Source organism: Capra hircus, chromosome 16 (genome assembly GCF_001704415.2).
Source record: "Capra hircus breed San Clemente chromosome 16, ASM170441v1, whole genome shotgun sequence".
NCBI classification, from domain to species: domain Eukaryota; kingdom Metazoa; phylum Chordata; class Mammalia; order Artiodactyla; family Bovidae; genus Capra; species Capra hircus.
In genome coordinates, this window is record NC_030823.1 from 59,779,247 (window position 1) to 59,802,487 (window position 23,241).

Genomic DNA, 23,241 nt, shown 5'->3' on the forward strand with positions numbered 1-23,241 from the left:
CAGCTCATTGGGATAAACTGAGGATACTGCTGATTGTTGGAGATGTAGATGGGGGTGTTAGTTTAGTTGTCCTATGGGATCAGTAGGGGGATCAGTGCCTAATACAGCTCTAAACCATGTATTGGGAAACTAGGCTTTACAGGATGGGAGAAGAATCATATTTTGGCTCAATGTAATAAAGTGCTTGCTGGAGAACAGTTCTGCCTAATAAAGTGGTTCTCAAACTTTTGAGTGCATTTGGGAGCTTATTAAAATGCAAATTTCAAGGTCCACTTCAGAGATCCTAATTCAGTAAATATTAATGTTGCCCAGCAGATATAACCGCACCATGGGATGCACTTTCTCAGACCAAGGCTGCTGTAAGTAATTATAGGTTCCATTTCTTTCCTTGTAGTTTAAAATTTTCTGTTATGATTGAGTAGATTAAAATTCTTTTCTATAGTGTTTTTTTATGAGAAAATAGTTAAACTTTTCAATATGAAAAGTTATATACTATGTTACAAAATTAACATTAGTGACAACTATTAGATAGTAAAGCAGTAATTAGGACATTACTTTAAGTATCAGAAACATTAACACTATGGCATATAAAATATTAAACTATGTTGTATTTATTCTGCTTTAATTTACTCAGTTGGTATGTTGAGATGAAGGTTTAAAACGTAGAATTTATTAGAGAAGGTAGGACTGTGTCTGTGTAGGAAGCTCATAGAGAGGAAATGAAAGGGACAGCTTTTGCTTGAGTGGACTGTGAGTCACCTGTTGGTTTTCTGTGGCAGTAACAGGCTATTTTCTCTTAGCACTGCTGAAGAAGAATGATTATGGGCCACCATTCTCATTTATATTCTGTCCAGTCTTGTCTGGAGTTTAGGAATCCGGGTTTGTCAAGTGATACATAGCTCTTTAAAGAGAGACATTTTCCTTTTCTTCTTCATTTGCTCTCTAGGCAAATTGCTCTTCTAATATATACTAGGTTGGTATAAAAGTAATTGTGGTTTTTGCATTAATGAAATTTGCCATTTGATTTTGGAATACACTCTAAATGTGGTTACGTTATACATCATTTTAATGTGCATTTCTCACTTTATGTTTTTTTGCTAATGACTTATATTACTTGCTGCTTATTTTATATCTTTTTTAGACTATGGAAATTATGTTAGACAAAAAGCAGATTTGAGTGATTTTCTTATTCGAGTTCAAAATGGGTCATTTGAAGCCACAGAGACAGCTGACAACAACAGTGCTTTTGGATCAAGAACTGCTAACAAATGTACAGTGTAGTGGTAGTTCAAGAAGTTCTGAAAAGGAAACAAGAAGCTTGAAGATTAAAGAGCATAGTGGGCAGCCATCAGAAATTAACACGACTAATTGAGAGCCATCATCGTATTGATCCTGATATAACTGTGCGAGAAGTTGCTGAAGAACTCAGTGTTGACCGTTCTACAGTCGTGCAGCATTTGAAGCAAATTGGAAAGGTGAAAAAGCTCTATAAGTGGATGCCTCGTGAGCCGACTAGAAGTCAAAAAAATCGTCAATTTGAAGTGTCTTCTCTTATTCTGTGTAACATCAGTTGTATTTCTGATTGAGAATCCATTTCTCAATCGGATTGTGCCATGCGACAAAAAGTAGATTTTATATGACAACCAGCGACAACCAGCCGAGTGGCTGCACCGAGAAGCAGCTCCAAAGCACCACCCTAAGCCAGACTTGTACCAATAAAAGGTTCTTGTCACTGTGTGGTGGTCTGCTGCCCATCTCATCTACTGCAGCTCTCTGAATCCCAATGAAACCACTACCTCTGAGAAGGATGCTCAGAAAATCGATGAGATGCACCCAAAATTGCAACACCTGCAGCCTACCGGTATTGGTTAACAGAAAGGGCCTAATTTTTCTCCATGACAGCGCCCAACTGCATGTTACACAAACTGCACTTCAAAAGTTGAACGAATTGGGTTACAGAGTTTTGCCTCATCCAGATACTGCTACTTCCTCAGTATCTCAACAACTTTTTGCAGGGAAAATGCGTCCACAGCCAGCAGGATGTAGAAAATGCTTCTTAAGAGATTGTTGAATCCTGAAGCACAAATTTTTATGCTACAGAAATAAACTTCTCATTGGCAAAAATGTTTTCATTGTAATGGTTCCTATTTTGATTAATAAAGATATGTTTGAACCTAGTAATAATGATTTAAAATTCACAGTCTGAGGGCTGCCCTGTTGGTTTAATGGTAAAGAATTCACTTGCCAGTGCAGGAGACACAGGTTTGATCCCTGATCCACAAAGATTCCACATGCTGCAGAGAACAGTAGCTGAGTTCAAGAGCCTGGAAACCACGACTACTGAAGCCCTTATGCCCTAGAACCTGTGCTTCCCAACAAGAGAAGCCGCCGGAATGAGAAGCCGACACACCACAACTAGAGAGTAGCCCCCGCTCTCTGCAACTCGAGACTCAAGTCCACACAGCAATGAAGACCCAGGACAGACAAAAATAAATAAATAAAATTATTTTAAAAAGTCACAGTCTGAACTGTAATTATGTTTGCACCAACCTTATATATATGTGTGTGTGTGTATGTATATATATTTATATATTTGTCTTATTTGTTTTGTATTCTACCAGAATTCAAGTCATCTATTTCTTAACAGTATAAGTTTGATACTTTCTATCCTATAATCTTTTGAGCTGATTTGAAAGTCAGTCTGGAAAAGGTACTATAACCTAGATTTGTTCATAAAGCAGAGTCAGATTTTGGGTCCATGAATGTAGCAATCAGCATATATTCTTCGTGAGCATTGTACATTTATAATGTAAGAATAGTTTTTATCCCCAATTAAATTTAGAGGTAAACTAACTTAGAGCTGAATTGTTAATAGTTGGTTTTTTTTTTAATTATTCGGTTTTTAAAAATTTTTAGGGGTAATCAATGGTTCATAATATAAATGGGGGAACAGTCTGATATAGAACTATTAATATATAAAGGATTATTCCAATTTTGTGAGTACGTTGCACTGCTAAAATCTGAAAGAAGATAAATCAATTTTACACAAAGTTTTTATCTCTTTGTGGTGGAATTTTGGAATTTTGATTATTTTTTTCTACTTTGTTCTGTTTTCTCCACGTTTTCTCCTGTAAGCATTTAGGAGAAAATACTTTTTAAAATCATTGATGGTTATATCAAAAGACAACTGTAGTGCTTGGAAACCTGAATTATATCTTATTAACTTTGTCCTTATTGTAAAACTTATTTTGTGGATATAAAATGATAAAAAGTTGTGGCTACTTAATCCTAAATTTTAGCCTAGAGGAATTGTTCTTTCCTCATTTTTACATATAAAACACATAGAATATGTAGAAATGCACAAAATATGTAGCATAATGATATGCAACATACGATGTCAGAAAATTTACTGCTTTTAAAAAACTCAACAATTAAAAAAACACATCAACAGGTCAAATAGAAAACTCTTGGTATTCTATAGACGTTTTTATTTTTGTGTCTAAATTTGGGTAGCATTGGCCAATTGCTTAAGTAGTAAATAATAGAAAAACTATATTGTTTTTAGTTAAAATAAAGCATTCCGAAGTTTTTTCTGCTTTGGAGAAAGTTGTTGGACAATATAATTTAAGTAATTAAATTGATGGTAGCTGGTTTAGAATAGAATTAACCTATTTGTTTCGATGGTGTTTAAACTTTAGCTGAGACACATTGAAAACAAATTGGAAGTAGCCCCTACGAGTACAGCTGTGTTTGATTCTGTCATGGATACCAAGAAATCTTCTGCAAGTGCTACCAGAAAAATTAGTAGAAAAGGTATGTATGAGGTGACTTCCAAAGATATGAATATATTAAATACGAGTTTTTGGTGTTCTGGTTTGATTTCTCCATATAGACCCATGTATTTCTCGTTCCTCGTTCTTTTGTCAGAGACGAGATGCTTCATCAGCATTTAGTTTTTTCCTTTGGTGCTGAGTACTTATGAAGCAGCCTTGTATTCAGTGACTGTAGACGATGTTTTCTCCATCTTTTGATCAGGGACTTAGCACCACAGTATCACCTTTGGCAGTGAGTTTTCATTTGTTAGTGAGAATATGATTTTGAGCCTTTAGGGTTATATGTGTCCTTTTTTTAAAAAAAAATTTACAGGTATTTTAGTTTGAAACTTAGTTGACTTAAGACTTTTGTTTTTTTGGTTGGGATTTATGATCAAAATTAGAATATTTATCTTACAAATACTATCATAAATTGACTCCGTCAATATTTTCTTTGGTTACCTTTCATATATTTAATTTTGTGGTTGCATAATTAGTGGAATAAACCTGCAGATTAACTGAAACTATGATTCTTTTCTATAATCTGTGAGTCTTGGGTTTTAGCTGATGCATCTTTTTTGAAGTGAGAGCCTTTGACAAAAGGAATTTTTTATTTAGAATTTTACTTTGTGTTGTTTGCTTAGAATGCAGTCTTTCTCTATAGATTGAGTTACTGTAATAATAGAACCTGAATTTTTTTTTTAGTCTACTTGTATGATATCCAGCTTGAGAGTCCAGAAACAATAAGATACCTAAGTTATTAAATGCTAGCCACATTCAGAGACAGTTGTATTTTATATCGTATGTTTTCATAGATTTCCTTTTTCTTCAGATGGTAGATACCTGGATGATTCTTGGGTTAATGCTCCAGCCTCCAAATTTTCTAAATCACGAAAAGAGAAATCTCGTAGTCCTCTCAGAGCTACCACCCTGGAGAGTAATGTAAAAAAAATTAATCGTGTGGAGTTTCGTGACCCTTTGGTTTCTTACAGGTTAGTGTGGGTGTCCTTCTTTTTTTTTTTTTTTTTACTTATCTATAGAGTTAACCTATAGTATTTGTACTAATATTATAGTCTATTTTCTCAGTTTTTCATCACACTCTGAATCTAGTAGTATTACCTTTTCCATTTTCCCAAAAGGTAAAGCAAAATCTTTTATATTATGAAATGCTAAGTTTCTGTTCTTTTACAGATTGAATATTTGGGGAGAAGTAGTAATATTTGCTCCAGACCACTCCATTGTAATATGCTTCCTACAAACAAATTATTCAGTTTCTGGAAGTATGGCTTTCTTCTCCCTTATATCTCAGATTGGGTGTTCTACACAGTGGTCTTCACATAGTTTAGTTTTCTTCTCTTTTTTGAGTTGGAGGGCGTTAGCATTAATCAGTTAACTAAATTTCTTTCTTCTGAGAATGTGAGTTGGTTTATTGTTTGTGTTGCCAGTGGTTCCTTTTAACAGTTTAGTTAGATGTTCAAGATTGATGAATGAATTTTAATGTATGAATAGTATAAAATGCTTTGCATTTTTGTTAGCTAATTTAGGATATTCACCAGATAAAATTAAAGAGTTTTGTATTTGAGGGACATTTTAACTACTGATAGAAATATGTTCTTGCTGTTAGGATAGCAAATAGTATTAATAGATACTGAAACTTATAGTTTCTTGTTTCATTTATATTCATTTTTTAGTATTTTAAAGTGTCAATCAGTAAAGTAAGGAGTTTTTAACGATGGTGCTTGGAAATACTTAGTTTTTATACTTGCTGTTGTTCAGTTGCTAAGTCATGTCTGACTCTGTGACTTCATCAACTGCATCATGCCAGGCTTCCCTGTCCTTCACTGTCTCCCCAAGTTTGCTCAACCTCATGTCCATTGATTCAGTGATGCCTTCCAACAATCTCATCCTCTGTTGCCCCATTCTCCTCTTGCCCTCAATCTTTCCCAGCATCAGGATCTTTTCCAATGAGTTGGTTCTTCATATCAGGTGGCATTCAGCATCAGTCCTTCCAATGAATATTTAGGGTTGATTTCCTTTAGGATTGACTGGTTTGATCTCCTTGTTGTCCAAGGGACTCTCAAAAGAGTAGTCTCTAGCACCACAGTTCAAAAAGCATCAGTTCTTCATTGCTTAACCTTCTTTATGGTCCAACTCTCACATCTTATATTTGAGTTAAAAAATTTGGGTGATGAAGGTGAATTATGCTTCCCCGGTGGCTCAGTGGAGCTGCGGGTGATGTGGGTTCGTTCCCTGGTTCGGGAAGATCCCCTGGAGGAGGGCATGGCAACCCACTCCAGTATTTTTGCCTGGGGAATCCCGTGGACAGAGGAGCCAGGTGGGCTACAGTCCATAGGGTCACAAAGAGTTGGACGTAAGCAACTTAACATGCAAGCATGCAGAGGTAAATTATGGGTTTGGTTTTCAGTGTGTTCCATTTGATGCAATTTTGAAATATCTAGGTGAAAATATTCAGTAGGCGGTTGGATGTTTGGGTAGGAATGTGTGTGGAAAAGTCAGTGCTGCGAATATAAATACGGGAGTTGTCAGTAGCATTGAAGTGATAAAAGTGAAAAAAATAAGAGAAAAGGCCAGGGACTTAATCTGGGTACAAGTGCATAGTTTAGAAGAAGGAGAAAGGGAAAATTTAAAAGAATAATGAGATGCCTAGAAACATAATCACTATCAGAATTGAAACTAAATTACTATTTCTATTCTAATATTCTTTCTGCAAATAATACTACCTCACATTTAAAATTGTGTAAATTATGTATATTTTAAGAAAAGAAACAAATACCCATAGGATAGCTGTGAATAGAACACCCTTCACCTGGCCAGCTCCATTCATCATCTAAAACTCACCTTTTATCACCTTCTGTATGAAACACTGCTGTATTTGTTTCTACCCCATTTCATTTCCTAGCTTATTCAGCACTTCCTCTGTGCTTCCCAGGTGGCACTAGTGGTAAAGAACCTGCTTGCTAATGCAAGGGACAGAAGAGACTCAGGTTTGATCCCTGGGTTGGGAAGATCCCCTGGAGAAGGGCATGGCAACCCACTTCAGTATTCTTGCCTGGAGAATCCTATGGACAGAGGAGCCTGGCAGGGTAGTCCATAGGGTCATAAGGAGTCGGGACAAGACTGAAGCGACTTAGTACCACCTGTGCTTCCTCTGTTGGAGCATTTTCATGCTGCATTATATTTCGATTAAATGTGTACCCATTACATTACTTATGTAAAACTACAAATCTGTCTTATTCCCAAACCCTTATCTTAATGCTTATCATTTAACTAAGTAGTCTATAGATATTTTTCCAGCATTTTATTACGATAATTTTCATATTTATAGAAAAGTTGAAAGAATTGCATAGTGAACATCCTTATTCATAGTAGATATTTAATGAGTGAGTGAAAGACTGTGTGAAATTACTTTTTTTTTTTTTAAGTTCATTTATTTTGATCTATCTAATTTGGCTCTGCCTGGGTCTTAGTTGTGGCATGCTGAGATCTTTAGTTGCAGCATGTGGGAACTAGTTCCCTGACCAGGGATGGAACCTGGCCCCCTTCATTGAGAGTGCAGAATCTTAGCCATTGGACTACAAGGGTAGTCCCTACTTTACTTTTTTTGGTTAATTTTCTTTCCCTTATGATTAAGACATGTAGGTAACCTACCATTTTATACTTTATTTTATTCTCTGTTGTTTAGTCGCTAAGTTGTATCTGACTCTTTGCGATCCCATGGATTGTAGCTTGCTAGGTTTCTCCGTCTGTGGGATTTCCCAGGCAAGAATAGTGGAGTAGGTTGCCATTTCCTTCTCCAAGGCATCTTCCTGACCCAGGCATAGAACCACATCTCCTGCATTAGCAGGTGGGTTCTTTACTGCTGAGCCACCAGGGATTCCTATTTTATTCTCTGCATGTGCTGATTTTAGACCTTAATCATTTCAACAGTGAGTTGTTGCAGTCCGGTCGAGATAGTGAAAATAATTGAATTTAGTCTTGATCTCTCGTGGAAGCTGCAGAACTCAGTTCTCAGCCCCTGTCTTATTTAATAATCAGCCTCTCAGAAGAGGGTCTAATTTTTTTGAGTCATGGACCCCAGTGAGAATCTGATGAAAGCTATAGACTGTCTCTTTAGAAAAATGTACACACTTGTGTACTCATGATAGCTGCAAAATTACCATGTTTTGCTGTAATGGAGTCATGACTTTAATCATCTTTGTGATATATAGAGTTTTATGCCTAAACTGAAAGATTTAGATCAGTAATATACAATGGCACCATTAAAGTGAACCACACATATGTAATTTAAATATTTTTAGTAGTCACATGCACACACCCAAAGATGTTTTACGGTCTTTATTCTTTAATTTTTTAAAGTCTGGTATGTAATTTACATTACAGCACATCTCAGTTTGGATTAAGCACATTCAAGTGCTCAATTGCCACATGAGGCAAATATCTACTCTTTCAGAACTTGGAGGTCCAGATGATTGTAATGTTTGTGTCTGTAATTTTGTTGGGTCGTTTTTCATGTCTTCTTCCTACTGCTGAGGCTTGTCTTCATTAATCTCCCTTTTAATAACTGCTTCTGTTTCTAAAATATAACTTACTAGAATGATACGTAAAATCGAAACAGTTTCTGAAGGAATGCTTTTGCTAGTGTTTTGTGAGTAGAGGATATGGACTGTGTGAGGCGTGCTTTGGCTGTGTCCAGTCTTCTTTGCCTACTCTGGAGTTTCTAGACATGCTTTACGTAATTTGAAGCTGCCAAAAAAGTAGTCTGTAGTTCAGAGAGATTTAATTTTGCTAACCACATTTATTTGGGGGTGAATGTTTATTGTACTTCCATTTTATTTCTACTCCCAATCTGTTAATTTCATACACTATTTAGAAGTTATATATGTGAAATGCCAGAATTTGAGAACTTTTCCCTGTAGTTCTTAAGATTTTATGGAGAAGTAAAATGTACATTTTGGTAGTAAGTGTCAAGTGAATATCCAAAGTCAGATTGTAATTCTGCTTTCTGGGGTTCTTAAGGAAATCGCTGCATGCATCTTTTGCATAGTTTTATAATATGCACATTATGATTTAGATTATTTGCCATAATCTAACCTTTGATACTCAGGAGGCATTGAGCATTGAATTTTAATAGTATTAATGATTATCTTGTTATTTCTAACCTACTAGAGGGTCTAGGTTTTGGGGTCTCTAATGTTTAGAGTTCTCCATTCAGTTTGTATGACTGGTTTTTGTATTCTTTATTTAAAGCTTATTATTTTTTAATAATAGGGAAGTCCATGGCACACCATCCAGTATAAGTCCCAGCCATTTAGAGTCAAAGCATGTATATTGTGTGGATGTTAATGAAGAGAAGCCTGAGAGTGGGAACCGGTTGATGTGCAGTCGAGAAGATCGGAATATACTTTGCTGTGATTTTGAGAGCTCCCAATCATCTGCCGTTGATGACACAGTTGTTAGGTTTTTAAATGATCGACCAACAATTGATGCATTGCAAAATTCTGAATGTTTGATTAAGGTGGCAGCTGCTGTGAGAAGTGATGATGAAAAACCTAATAGAACAAAAGGAAATGAGAACGCTTTGAAGTCTTCTGTGTGTACCATGGGCCATAATATTGATTCAAAAGTGTCACGGTTAACTGACTCTTCTCCGTCTTCTACTAGTACTTGTAATTCCCAAAGATTAGATATCCTAAAGCGACGACAACATGATGTCAAACTGGAAAAACTCAAGGAGCGGATTAGAAAACAGTGGGAACACTCAGAAGAAACAAATGGCCAGGGCCAGAATCTGGGTCATATTGACCATCCAGTAATGGCTGTTAATGCTGATAGCTCAGTGACAGCGAAAGTCAGGAAAGTGGCAGCAGCACCACCTGCTCCAACATATAAAGGTTTGTAATCAGTGTTTACGTCTTCTCTTTCCCTGCCTCCTTGTCTCCCTGTTTCCCTAGGATGTATTGGAGTAGAGAGGATCATTTAGGATAGGGGGTGATTCTCAAATGCATAAAAACATTAATTCAAAGTGCATGCTAAAAATGCAGATTCAGATCCTTCAAGAGGTTCTTTTAGTTTGAGACCTACCATACGAACCTTTAATAAGTTGAACAAAGGAGAAAATAAAAATTAGTATAAATTTCAGAGAAGTGAAAGAATATTGCTGTTATTCTGCCATTGTATTTCTATTGTTGTTAGAAATTCTTTTAAAAGCAATGTTTGAAAAATGCTTCAATTACTGCTAGTTAATATTTGGTTACAGAATATCTTGGCATTGACATTTTGATCCTGTTTTGTTAACCTTAGAATTTTGACGGGTTTTCTCCATGTTTAAGAAAACAATAAATCAGATTTCCATTGAGAAGATGCTTTTCAGAGAGAATTTCTGCTTTCAGCCCAACTCTAGCTTTTATATATGGTGGTTTTGCATTTTTATGTTCCTGAAATTATTTTCACAGGGTCAGGGTCATCCATGTAAATTTTTGATTCATTGATGAGATTAGACTTTTGTCTTAAAGTTCCTACCATTCTGGCCTTTCTTTTGCAGATATTTTTTCAAGTTCAATATTTATAAATGTATGAAGATCAAAATATAATCAAGATTGGTTTACTCTGTTAATTTTAAGAGAACAAACTTAACTATCTATAGTTTGAACAGTTTATCTGTGTTTTTGGTGATATGTTTCGGTAGTAATATTCATTATGAATTAAAGATAGATATTAGCACTTTATTCCAGATAATTTATGATAAAATTGTGGGTAATTCCCTCAATAAAATTCTTTCTTATCCTTCTAGTTGTTTGTGTGCCATGTAGAAATTGTCCACATTGCTGACAGAGCTGTTAGTAAATGATAGGGTCAGAAGTTCTTGCTGGTTCTAAGATAGTGATTATACAAAACTTTGGCTATATTTATATGAGACCCATTAAATGCAGATTGTACCTTTAAGGTTTGTTCATTCTAGAAGTCAAAGTCTGCAGTTTCAAAAGTTCTTCCACTAAAGCAGAGTTAAGATGTTTGATTTTAATCTGTGTTTTATTTAATAATTAAAAATCTAAAAATTAAGAAAGCAACCTTAAAGAATCAGAGTGAAAATTTTAAGTATGACTTTGAGTTGTGACTAGATTTTGTATATTCCTTTTATTACTAGTTTTAATAGTTTAGTTTCCATCTTAAAATATATTATGAATGTAACTTTTGTGAGGTTAACTAATGAAATATAGTATTCATTTCAGAAATCATAACAGAATATGGTTTCCAGTGGTATCCTGAGCGGTGGATTTATCTTTTCCAACAGTGAAGAACTGTCTTTTTGCTAACTTTTTGTCAATGTAAATTAAAAGTATCTTAATATACTATATTCTAAAGTGACATTTTAATTTCATTTGTTTAAATACTTAATAAATTCACTTGACTTACAGTTGAAAAGACAAAAAAGACGTACATTGAATAGCTGTATCTCTTGTGCTGCAGTCACCTGGTCCCCTTTCTGGCGGTTACTTATGTTAATAATTTATGTATCATTCCAGAGATAATTTTCTCTTACACAAATGAGAGAGAGAGAGAAGAGAGAGAGAGAAGGAGATTTTTCTTTGTCTTTTTAATATAGTTGTTAGTATATGAAACCCATTCTAAACACATTACATTTATGTATGTATATGTTTAAAATTTGAAGTAGTGAACACAGTGGTTCTTTCATTGTTTTATACTTAGTGGTTTACATATCTTTTTCTTTCTGGTTTAAATGTCCAAGAAGATTAAGCCTATATTGATCATCTGTATTTTATTTCAAAACTTAGTACAGTGTCTTGGACACAAATGCACAGTAAATATTTTATTCTATTCAGTAAATTCAGTTAGTAAGAAAAAATGTGCACAAAGAGAATGGAAATAAAAACTGGGAAACAGAAAGAGAAACTGATGTAGATACTGAAAGCTGCTTAAAGTTAACTTATAAGTAAAGATGCAAACGTAAAGAAAGGCTCCCATAAAGATAAATGTTTCCTGAAGAGAAGAAAAAGTGATAAGGTTGAATGTAGAGAGATGGAATGAGGGTAAGAAATGTTGGGAGGAAGATAGGTTTACATGGAATTGCCACACTTTCTTGTTATAAACTGTAGTTTGCAATAGACTAAACACTGTGTTTATAAACTTTTTATTTATATAGCTATAAGCATAGTTGTGTGTGCCCTGTGGTACAAATTTCAGGTAAAATTAAGCTTATGCTGTTGTCTTAAGAGCTGAATATATTACTTTCTATTAGACATGTAATTATTTTACCAGTAACATTTTATCTAGCACTTTTAAAGTGCTTTTACCAATTTTTGACTCTATTAAATTGTTTAATTTTTATAAAATATTTAATGGCAATTCTTTGGTAAGTTGAGCCCATTTGAAAATACAGGTCTTTTTACTATTCTGGTTATCATCCATATTCATTACTTTATCTTTGTTTCGCAAAGTAACGTTTTAAGTTTAGTAGGTTTCTTAAGGAATAATGATGAATTTGAAGTAGGAAATTAGAATGATAATTTCTAGGAAATAGCACATGTGTAATGTTTGTTGAGAAATTGAACAAGTATGTTTTAAGGAACTGTTTTCCACACTTTGGTTGTCTGATTTTGCCTGTGTAGACAGAAGCTTGTCCATTTGTTCAGCCATAGGCAAAATCAGACAGATAGTGATTAATGCCTGTCTTCAAAGAAAAGAAGAGTGGCTATTGTTTCTCCTCAGACTTGAAAAGGTAGTTTGTTTCTCTGATATCCATAATTTGTGATTGACATTCTTTTATCATTTAATTTGGTGCTTCTCCATTTCTAGTCTTTTTGAACAAATGTATATTGCTTTGTCTAACTGAAGCTTACTTTTCCAAACAGCACTTGTTAACACATTATGTGGTAGCTAATGATGCATTCCTCTTTTAAAAGCTTATAAAGCTGTTCAACATTTAATTATTAGGGATGCACAAATCAAAACCACAATAGATACCATTTCATACCTATGAGGGTGACTATAATAAAAAAGACAATAACAAGCGAGGATATGGAGAAATTGCTGGTAAAAATGTAAAATGGTGCAGCTTCTTTAGAAAACATTTTGACAGTTCCTCAACAAGTTCAACGTAAGAGTTACCATATGACCCAGCAATTCCACTCCTAGATATACTACCCAAGGGAATTGAAAAAGGTATATTTACACACATCCTTGTACACATATGTTTATAACGACATTATTCATAATAGCCAAAAAGTAGAAACACCCCAGATGTTTATCAACTGGTAAATGGATAAGCAAACATTGATATATCTGTACAGTGGAGTATCATTCAACAATAAAAGCTAAGTGAAAGAAGCCAGACACAAAAGGCCACACATTGTAGGATTCTATTTATATGGAAATGTCCAGAATAGGCGAATCTATAAAGATAGAAAATAGTTGAGTAGTTGGCAGGGAATAGAGGGAGTGGTGTGGGGAGCAACTGCTAATGAGTACAGGGTTACTTTTCAGGGTGATGAAATGCTCTAGAATTAGATGGTGGTGATAGTTGTGTAACTATCTGAATATCCTAAAAAGCAGGGAGTTGTACACTTTAAAAGAGTGAATTTTGTAGTGTATTAATTTATTTCACTTAAAATTAATAATATAACAAAACTTTGAATGCAGTATTGATAAGGATGTTTTGTATTGTTGGTTATATATTAGGCTTCAATCCTTCAGAGACCAAGATTCGAACACCTGATGGGAAAGTGTGGCAGGAGGCTGAGTTTCAAAACATGAGTAGAGAACTGTATCGTGACTTAGCACTTCACTTTGCAGGTGAGAGTAGAGTGTTCCTAGGTTTTGAGTGTTTTATCATGCATACTACCTAAGCTGCAATACTGAAACGTAAAATTGTCACCAAACTAAAGTTATTTCCCATTTTAAATGCATGGTATACTTAAGTAGTGATATTGTCAGTCACAAGACTCTTAGCTTCTAGGCTTTGCTCCAGGGTTACGTTAGCATATATAGCTGAAAAGACAGAAACTAGGCTATTTTAAAACTAAGGGACGTTCTGAGTGGGCTTGTCTGATTTGAAGGAAACCTAAGAGTCTAGTTGAAGTTTACTAGCCCTCTGAGATCTTTGAAATGGTCAGTAATTTGGTGAGCAGCAGATAAGATACTGTGAGGGCAAAAAGCAGGAAGGAAAATGAACATTATCAGAAGGGAATAATGTGTGTTAGAGGATTGAAAATAGGAACTTATGGAAGACTGGAAGAGGAAAATAGGAAGATCATACATATAATATTACTATATTGAAACCTTGTATGATTTTGGGCAAGATGCTGCCCAACATTTAGTCTCCTAAATGTTTTACAGTTGAGGAAGTGTAAGCTCAAGGAGTAATTTTCCCATGGTTGCATAGAGCAGTTAAGAATTGAAGCCAAGGTTTAAAACCAACTCAGTCTGACTCTGAAGCCTGAAAATTTTCTGGTAAGCCCTATTAGAGACTCTGCTAATAAATATTATGGCATTAACTGTCCAGTCCAATTTTCCTACTATTATTTTTGGAACAATATCTTCAGAAATTTTTTCTCATATGAAAAGGAAATATAATGCAATAGTTAAGAGCGAGATTTTGGAATTAGTTTACAAGGATTCAAATTCTGGCTTTGCCACTTAATTAGTTTTTCATACTATCTGTGTTACATAAACTCTCTTCCTTGGTTTTCTCATTTGTAAAATGGGAATGATAATATAATATGGTTCATAGAACAGTATCAATAGACTAGTGGAATGATGTATGCCAAAGAACTCTTGAAGAGGTCTGCCTATTATAGTCTGCCTTCTCTTTTGTTTTGGTGGGTCAACTCTCCCACTGCTTCTATCTTAAACAAAACCCATCTACTTCTGTATTAAATTCCATTTGCTCTAGTGTATTTAAGGGCATTACTACAGCCCTGTTTTCTCTTTCCCATTATCAAGTTTTCCCTCTCTGTGAGGTCATGCCCATCAACATAGTGTTTGATAAGATGCTGTTACCTGGGCCATCATAAAAGAGCCCCTCTTTTGGGCCTACTCTGCTTTGTTTCTCTCCTTTTATTCACAGTGAAGCTTCAGAAAGTTGCTTTATCTTCATAGTCTCCAATTTTTCTCCTCCGTTTTACTCTTGAATCCTTTCTGTTAGGTTTTTGCTCCTACTTCTCTGTGGACTGCTGTTACCAAGGTCATCAGTGACCCCTCCACATTACTAAATCCAGTGTGTAATTCTCATTTGTTATCCTGCTTGATCTCTCAGAAACATTGAGTTCAATTCAATCGCTCAGTCGTGTCCAACTTTGCGACCCCATGGACTGCAGCATGCCAGGCTTCCCTGTCCATAACCAACTCCCAGAGCTTGCTCAAACTCATGTCCATCGAGTTGGTGATGCCATCCAACCATCTAATCCTCCATCATCCCCTTCTCCTGCCTTCAATCTTTCTCAGCATCAGAGTCTTTTCAAAGGAGTCAGTTCTTTGCATCAGGTGGCCAAAGTATTGGAGTTTCAGCTTCAGCATTAGTCCTTCCAATGAATATTCAGGGATGATTTCTTTTGGGATGGACTGGTTGGATCTCCTTGGAGTCCAAGGGACTCTCAAGAGTCTTCTCCAACACCACAGTTCAGAAGCACCAATTCTTCGGCGCTTAGCTTTCTTTATGGTCCAGCTCTCATATCCATAGATGACTACTGGAAAAACCATAGCTTTGACTAGACGGACCTTTGTTGGTAATGTCATGTCTCTGCTTTTTAATATGCTGTCTAGGTTGGTCATAGCTTTCCTTCCAGGGAGCCAGTGTCTTTTAATTTCATGGCTGCAGTCACCATCTGCAGTGATTTGGGAGCCCCCAAAATAAAGTCTCTTTCAGAAACATTGGATATCACTAATCACTTCATCTTTGAAATTCTTCACTTCGAATCTTATCTATGATACCATAAGTGTTTAGTTTTCCTCCTAAGTTTATCTGCTCTTTTTCGTTCTTTTTTTTTTCCTAATCAGCTATCTGATCTCTGAACATTGGCATGTCCTGGTCCCTGTGCTTGGATCTGTGTTTCTCATTGTTTTTCTTTTCTCTTCCATCCCTTTCTTTTTCCTTTATTGTTTTTTAAATTTTTTGTTTATCCATATACAAACTAGCAAGCTCATCGAGTTTCAGTACTTTAAATATTCTCCGCTGATGATTCCCAGATTTATGTCTCTGACCAGACTTCTCTGAATTCAGATTCATGTCCAGCTGCTAACTCTGCACCTCCCCCTGGATGTATAATAAATTTCTTAAGCTTAATATATCCAGAAATGGAGCTAGCTAACTAAATGAGGTCATGGTACACCCCTTAAACTTATTCCTCTGGTAGTCTCTCCATCTTACTGGAGAGTAAATCTTATCCTTCTGATAATTCAGGTCCCAAATCCTTGGTCATCTTTGATCCCTCTGTTTCTCTTATACTTTATATCTAAATTGTCTGAAATGCCTCTAAAATATAATCACCTTCACCTACCACCTAGGTTCAAGCCATCCACTGTCAGTCTCCTGACTGGATTACTGCAGTAGCTTTCTAACTGGTTACCCTGCTTCTGCTCTTCTTCTAATGAATCTGTTCTCATCATAGCTATCAGAGTGAGCTTGTTAAAATAACATTTAGGTCATGTCACTCCTTTGCTCAATTTCTCATCCTATTCTTGAGTAAAACCTGAGGTTCTCACAATGACCTGTAAAGCCCTATGTAATCTGGCCCTCAGTCATGTCTGTTGACCCTAACTCTTACTACTTTTCTCTTTCTTCACTTCATTCACATTGGTTTCCTTGCTATTTCTTAGACACTAAGTATGCTCCTGCTTCAGGGCCTTTGAATCACACTTACTTCTTTGCTCAGAATGCAGAGCTCTATGTATGTTTAAAGTACATTTATCCAGATCTGTAGTTGAGATTAATTTTCAAATTTATGTGTATAGTCAGTTTATTTCTGCAGATTGGAATTTAAAAATTAGTGAGTAGTAGTTTATATGTGAAATACTTTGACATATTTTGCTAGCCTAATCATAAAAGGGCCTAATTTAGGAAAATTGAGTATTTTATACAGTTTTATTCTGGAAGTTTATGATATTTCAGTTAAGTGGAAATTTTTAAATGAAATAGGAATCTGTGAAAGTGCTTACTTCTGAGATTCTGTAAATGCTGTGATCTAGCTTGGAAAGCATTATTGTAGCTTGTTTCAGTTTGTGAAAACCAGGTGAGTGTCTCAAGGGTTTCCTGGAAAAAAAAAAAAAAGAATTGAGACCTAACAGTAGAGTAATTGTGATCTCTAGACCTTTCTGTAAGAAGACTTGACATTGCAGCTTTTGAATCGAAGAAATAGCGAAGGTTCTCTCTCCCTTCCCGAGCCATGTATTCTATATAGATTTCTCATACTGGGGGGAGGATGAGTGGATCAATACCACTCATTATAATATTTGCAATAAATGTTTCTGTTTTTCAGATGATAGCTCTATGAAAGAAAAACCAGCTGAAAAAAGTAAAGAGAAGAAAGTGGTCAAGCCAGTACGAAAAGTCCAAAAGGTAGCACAGTTATCAAGTTCAGAATGCAAAACAGGTTGGTTTTCTCAGTATTAGGCCCATCTTAAAATACATATTAGTGAAATGCCATCTATTCAGAAAGAAATGTTCTTACTTATTATTTGACACATACAAAAATTCAGTATATTTTATATATCATTTTATGTGTGCTTTCTTGAGGTTAATTGACATATTTAGAATATGTCGTCTGATAAATCCTCATATATGTATATACTCATGAAATGTGTTCACCATGATACTGAACAGTACCCCCCCAGTTTTTTCTGTCATTAGTTTTTAATAGAAATTAACCAGATTAAAGGTAATGATTTTTGTATAGTGAACTTTCATATACAGAGTGATGGCTTATGCTTGTAGCTAAGTTTCTTCACTTATTCTCATGAGTGAATAAATAGTGCACAAGAAAAATCTGGCAGTCTGTGCTAGTAGTGGACTGGACTCTGAATAAATCAAGATGGGGGAAAAGAGAATTCCCTAGCTTTACAGTGATTAACATTTTAGGCTTGATCTAGATTGCTTGAATTTATACGCTGGTTCTGTCATGTCTAACTTTGTTCCTTTGGTAATTGAGTTAATTTTGGTGTCCTTTGGTTTCCCTGTTTGTAAATGGGAAACCGCTAGTTACTTTTCTCATAGGTTGTTGTGAGAACTAAAATAGTTAATACCAAAAGTACTCAATATAGTACCTGACACATTGTAAACACTCAGTTGTTAGGTATAATTTCTCTACTACTAATTATTATTTCTAGCTATATTGAAAATGGCTGTTTAGTGTGTCATATTTAAGTCATTGAGTAATTTGGGTCAAGGGAGTGGAGAAAGTTGGAAACTTGTCACTTTCAGTTTGGAGACAACTCAAACATTCATTATGCAAATATATTTGCTTTATTTAAGGCACTGGGATATTCTAAGCTTAGGCAATATAGTGGTAAGCAAGATGCACATAGCTTGTTCCCTCCTGGAACTTAGAATCTTGTCAGGAAAAAAGCAGATATGTAGTTATAATAAAGTGTAATGAATATTGAATCAAGTGAAAGTGAAAGTGTTAGTCACTCCATCGTGTCTGACTCTTTGCCAGCCCATGGCCTTTAGCCCACCAGGCTCCTCTGTCCATGGGATTCTTCAGGCAAGAATTACTGGAGTGGGTTGCCATTCCCTTCTCCAGGGGGGTCTTCCTGACCCAGGGATTCAACCCAAGTCTCCCACATTAGAGGCAGATTGTTCACTGTCTGAGGCCACAGGAAAGCCCCCAAATTATTGAATAGGGAACATAAAAAGTCCTGTAAAAACATGAAAATAGTGTGATGGGACACTGGTTTCTAACCAAGTGCTTGTTTTTCTGATCATAGACTAATCAGTTCAGTTCAGTTGCTCAGTCACGTCCGACTCCTTGTGACCCTATGGACTGGAGCATGCCAGGCTTTTCTGTCCATCACCAACTCCTGGAATTAACTCAAACTCATGTCCATTGAGTTGGTGATGCCATCCAACCATCTCATCCTCTGTCGACCCATTCTCCTCTCACCCTCAATCTTTCCCAGCATCAGGGTCTTTTCAAATAAGTCACCTCTTCACATCAGGTAGCCAAAGGATTGGAGTTTCAGCTTGAACATCAGTCCTTCCAATGAACGTTCAGGGCTGGTTTCCTTTAGGATGGACTGGTTGGATCTCCTTGCAGTCCAAGGGACTCTAAAGAGTCTTCTCCAACACCACAGTTCAGAAGCATCAATTCTTCAGCGCTTAGCTTTCTTTATGGTCCAACTCTCACATCCATACATGACTACTGGGAAAACCATAGCCTTGACTAGATGGACATTTTTTTACAAAGTAATGTCTCTGCTTTTTAATATGCTATCTAGGTTGGTCATAACTTTCCTTCCAAGGAGTAAGCGTCGTTTAATTTCATGGCTGCAGTCACCATCTGCAGTGATTTTGGAGCCCCCCAAAATAAAGTCTGCCACTGTTTCCATTGTTTCCCCATCTATTTGCCATGAAGTAATGGGGGACTGGATGCCATGATCTTGTTTTTTTGATAATAGACTAATCAGGAGAGTGCCAAATAACTTACTTTGTGACATCCATTGTTAATTGTAGATGCCATACAAGAAAGATCCTGGCTATATACCAATAAAAAAATAAAATTTCATAGGAACAGGAATTACCTGGGTGTAAACTAAACTAATTCTTACATTAAAAAAATGTAATGGACATCACCAGAAGGTCAATACCGAAATCAGATTGATTATATTCTATGCAGCCAAAGACAGAGAAGCTCTATACAGTCAACAAAAATAAGACCAGGAGCTGACTGTGGCTCAGATCATGAACTCCTTATTACCAAATTCAGACTCAAGTTGAAGAAAATAGGGAAAACCGATAGACCATTCAGGTATGATCTAAATCAAATCCCTTATGATTGTACAGTGGAAGTGAGAAATAGATTTAAGGGCCTAGATCTGATAGATAGAGTGCCTAATGAACTATGGAATGAGATTCGTGACATTGTACAGGAGATAGGGATCAAGACCATCCCCATGGAAAAGAAATGCAAAAAAGCAAAATGGCTGTCTGGGAAGGCCTTACAAATAGCTGTGAAAAGAAGAGAGGTAAAAAGCAAAGGAGAAAAGGAAAGATATAAGCATCTGAATGCAGAGTACCAGAGAATAGCAAGAAGAGATAAGAAAGCCTTCTTCAGCGATCAGTGCAAAGAAATAGAGGAATGGGAAAGACTAGAGATCTCTTCAAGAAAATTAGAGATACCAAGGGAACATTTCATGCAAAGATGGGCTCGATAAAGGACAGAAATGGTATGGACCTACTGAAGCAGAAGATATCAAGAAGAGGTGGCAAGAATACATGGAAGAACTGTACAAAAAAGATCTTCACGACTCAGATAATCATGATGATGTGATCACTAATCTAGAGCCAGACATCCTGGAATGTGAAGTCAAGTGGGCCTTGGAAAGCATCACTATGAACAAAGCTAGTGGAGGTGATGGAATTCCAGTTGAGCTCTTTCAAATCCTGAAAGATGATGCTGTGAAAGTGCTGCACTCAATATGCCAGCAAATTTGGAAGACTCAGCAGTGGCCACAGAACTGGAAAAAGTCAGTTTTCATTCCAGTTCCAAAGAAAGGCAATGCCAAAGAATGCTCAAACTACCGCACACTTGCACTCATCTCACATGATAGTAAAGTAATGCTCAAAATTCTCCAGGCCAGGCTTCAGCAATACGTGAACCGTGAACTTCCTGATGTTCAAGCTGGTTTTAGAAAAGGCAGAGGAACCAGAGATCAAATTGCCAACATCTGCTGGATCATGGAAAAAGCAAGAGAGTTCCCGAGAAACATCAATTTCTGCTTTATTGACTATGCCAAAGCCTTTGACTGTGTGGATCACAATAAACTGTGGAAAATTCTGAAAGAGATGGGAATACCAGACCACCTGACTTGCCTCTTGAGAAATCTGTATGCAGGTCAGGAAGCAACAGTTAGAACTGGACATGGAACAACACACTGGTTCCAAATAGGAAAAGGAGTACGTCAAGGCTGTATATTGTCACCCTGCTTATTTAACTTCTATGCAGAGTACATCATGAGAAACGCTGTACTGGAAGAAACACAAGCTGGAATCAAGATTGCCAGGAGAAATATCGATAACCTCAGATATGCAGATGACACCACCCTTATGGCAGAAAGTGAAGAGGAGCTAAAAAGCCTCTTGATGAAAGTGAAAGAGGAGCCTTGAAGACAAGGGGTAACACCCCAAAGTACGGACTCATTTTCCACTCTACCTTCATTGGTCAAGCAGCTGCCAATAGCAAAGGTCGCATCTCCCGATACCTGGCAAACAAATGCAGTATTGCCTTACGAATCGATTGCTTCTCTGAGGTGCCCACCAGTGTTTTTGGGGAGAAGCTTCGAGAACAAGTTGAGGAGCGGCTGTCCTTCTATGAGACTGGAGAGATTCCCCGAAAGAATCTGGATGTCATGAAGGAGGCAATGGTTCAGGCAGAGGAAGCGGCTGCTGAGATCACTAGGAAGCTCGAGAAACAGGAGAAGAAACGCTTGAAGAAGGAAAAGAAAAGGCTGGCTGCAATTGCCCTGGCTTCTTCAGAAAATAGCAGTGCCCCGGAGGAATGTGAGGAGACAAGTGAAAGACCCAAAAAGAAGAAAAAGCAAAAGCCCCAGGAGGCTCTTCAGGAGAATGGAGTGGAAGACCCATCTGTCTCCTTTTCCAAACCCAAGAAAAAGAAATCTTTTTCCAGGGAAGAGCTAGTTAGTAGTGATCTTGAAGAGACAGCTGGTACTGGAAGTCTTCCCAAGAGGAAAAAATCTTTTCCCAAAGAGGAACCAGTTACTGACCCTGATGAGTCAGAAAACAAGAGAGTCCCCAAGAAAAAGCGGAAATTGTCTTCCAAGGAGGAGCCACTCAGCAGTGGACCTGAAGAGGCTGCTGCCAGCAAGAGCAGCAGCTCCAAGAAAAAGAAAAAGCTCCGAAAGCTATCCCAGGAAAGTTAGAATGGACATCTTCCTAGTGGGGCATAACTTAACAGAGGCATTCCCCATCCCCTAGAGCCCAATAAAAATAAAAACAAATTCACAAGAAAAAAAAAAAAAAAAGAAAGAAAGTGAAAGAGGAGAGTGAAAAAGTTGGCTTAAAGCTCAACATTCGGAAAACGAAGATCATGGCATCCGGTCCCATCACTTCATGGCAAATAGATGGGGAAACAGTGGAAACAGTGTCAGACTTTATATTTTTGGTCTCCAAAATCACTGCAGATGGTGACTGCAGCCATGAAATTAAAAGACGCTTACTCCTTGGAAGAAAAGTTATGAGCAACCTAGATAGTATATTCAAAAGCAGAGACATTATGGCGGACTAAGGTCCGTCTAGTCAAGGCTATGGTTTTTCCAGTGGTCATTATGGATGTGAGAGTTGGACTGTGAAGAAGGCTGAGCGCCGAAGAATTGATGCTTTTGAACTGTGGTGTTGGAGAAGACTCTTTGAAAGTCCCTTGGACTGCAAGAAGATCCAACCAGTCCATTCTGAAGGAGATCAGCCCTGGGATTTCTTTGGGGGGAATGATGCTAAAGCTGAAGCTCCAATACTTTGGCCACCTCATGCAAAGAGTTGACTCATTGGAAAAGACTCTGATGCTGGGAGGAATTGGGGGCAGGAGGAAAAGGGGATGACAGAGGATGAGATGGCTGGATGGCATCACTGACTCGATGGACGTGAGTCTGAGTGAACTCCGGGAGATGGTGATGAACAGGGAGGTCTGGCGGGCTGCGATTCGTGCGGTCACAAAGAGTCGGACACAACTGAGTGACTGAACTGAACTGAAGTGTGTTTTTCATGTGGTATTGTTGTGAAGGGCATAGTTTGAAAGGAAGCACTGGGACCACTATAACTTGTAAATACTGATCCTGGATTGTATTTATCCAGTTTTGTGGTGGGCTAATTCTGCCATGTGTATACTGTGGCAGTGACTGCTACAGAGAGTCATTTAATTGAGTTAAAGCTGTTTTAAGTGTTTATCTATAGTAAAAGTTCTCTTTTTCTACCAATGACTGCATGAGACTATTCCAGAAAGCCAGAATTTAGAAATAACCACCCAGAATATTTGGAAGCCAACATTTATAAATAACTACCCAGCATATTCATGATTGCTTGCTCTTAAGAAAATTAAGCTGAAATTGAAGAGAAACCTGTTCTCCCATTTTGCTTAATCACATGAAGTATCTTATAAATAGAATAAACAATAGACTTAAAACCGTTTAAATATTTTAGATAAACTTTTTAAGGTTAATAGCAAGG

General features: G+C 36.7%; 1 protein-coding gene across 4 annotated transcripts in view; it reads left to right on the plus strand.

Annotated features, from left to right (window-relative positions):
- CEP350 (centrosomal protein 350) overlaps positions 1-23,241 on the plus strand; it is a 159,991-nt gene that overhangs the window by 31,184 nt on the left and 105,566 nt on the right. For 2 of the 4 annotated variants that reach the window (XM_018060668.1, XM_018060671.1), the window contains exons 3-8: positions 313-359; positions 3,699-3,813; positions 4,645-4,804; positions 9,102-9,724; positions 13,530-13,643; positions 17,324-17,437. In XM_018060668.1, the coding sequence (XP_017916157.1) occupies positions 313-359; positions 3,699-3,813; positions 4,645-4,804; positions 9,102-9,724; positions 13,530-13,643; positions 17,324-17,437 (1,173 nt within the window). The remainder of the gene's footprint in view (positions 1-312; positions 360-3,698; positions 3,814-4,644; positions 4,805-9,101; positions 9,725-13,529; positions 13,644-17,323; positions 17,438-23,241) is intronic. The other 2 variants (XM_018060669.1, XM_018060670.1) reach the window with 2 other exon arrangements.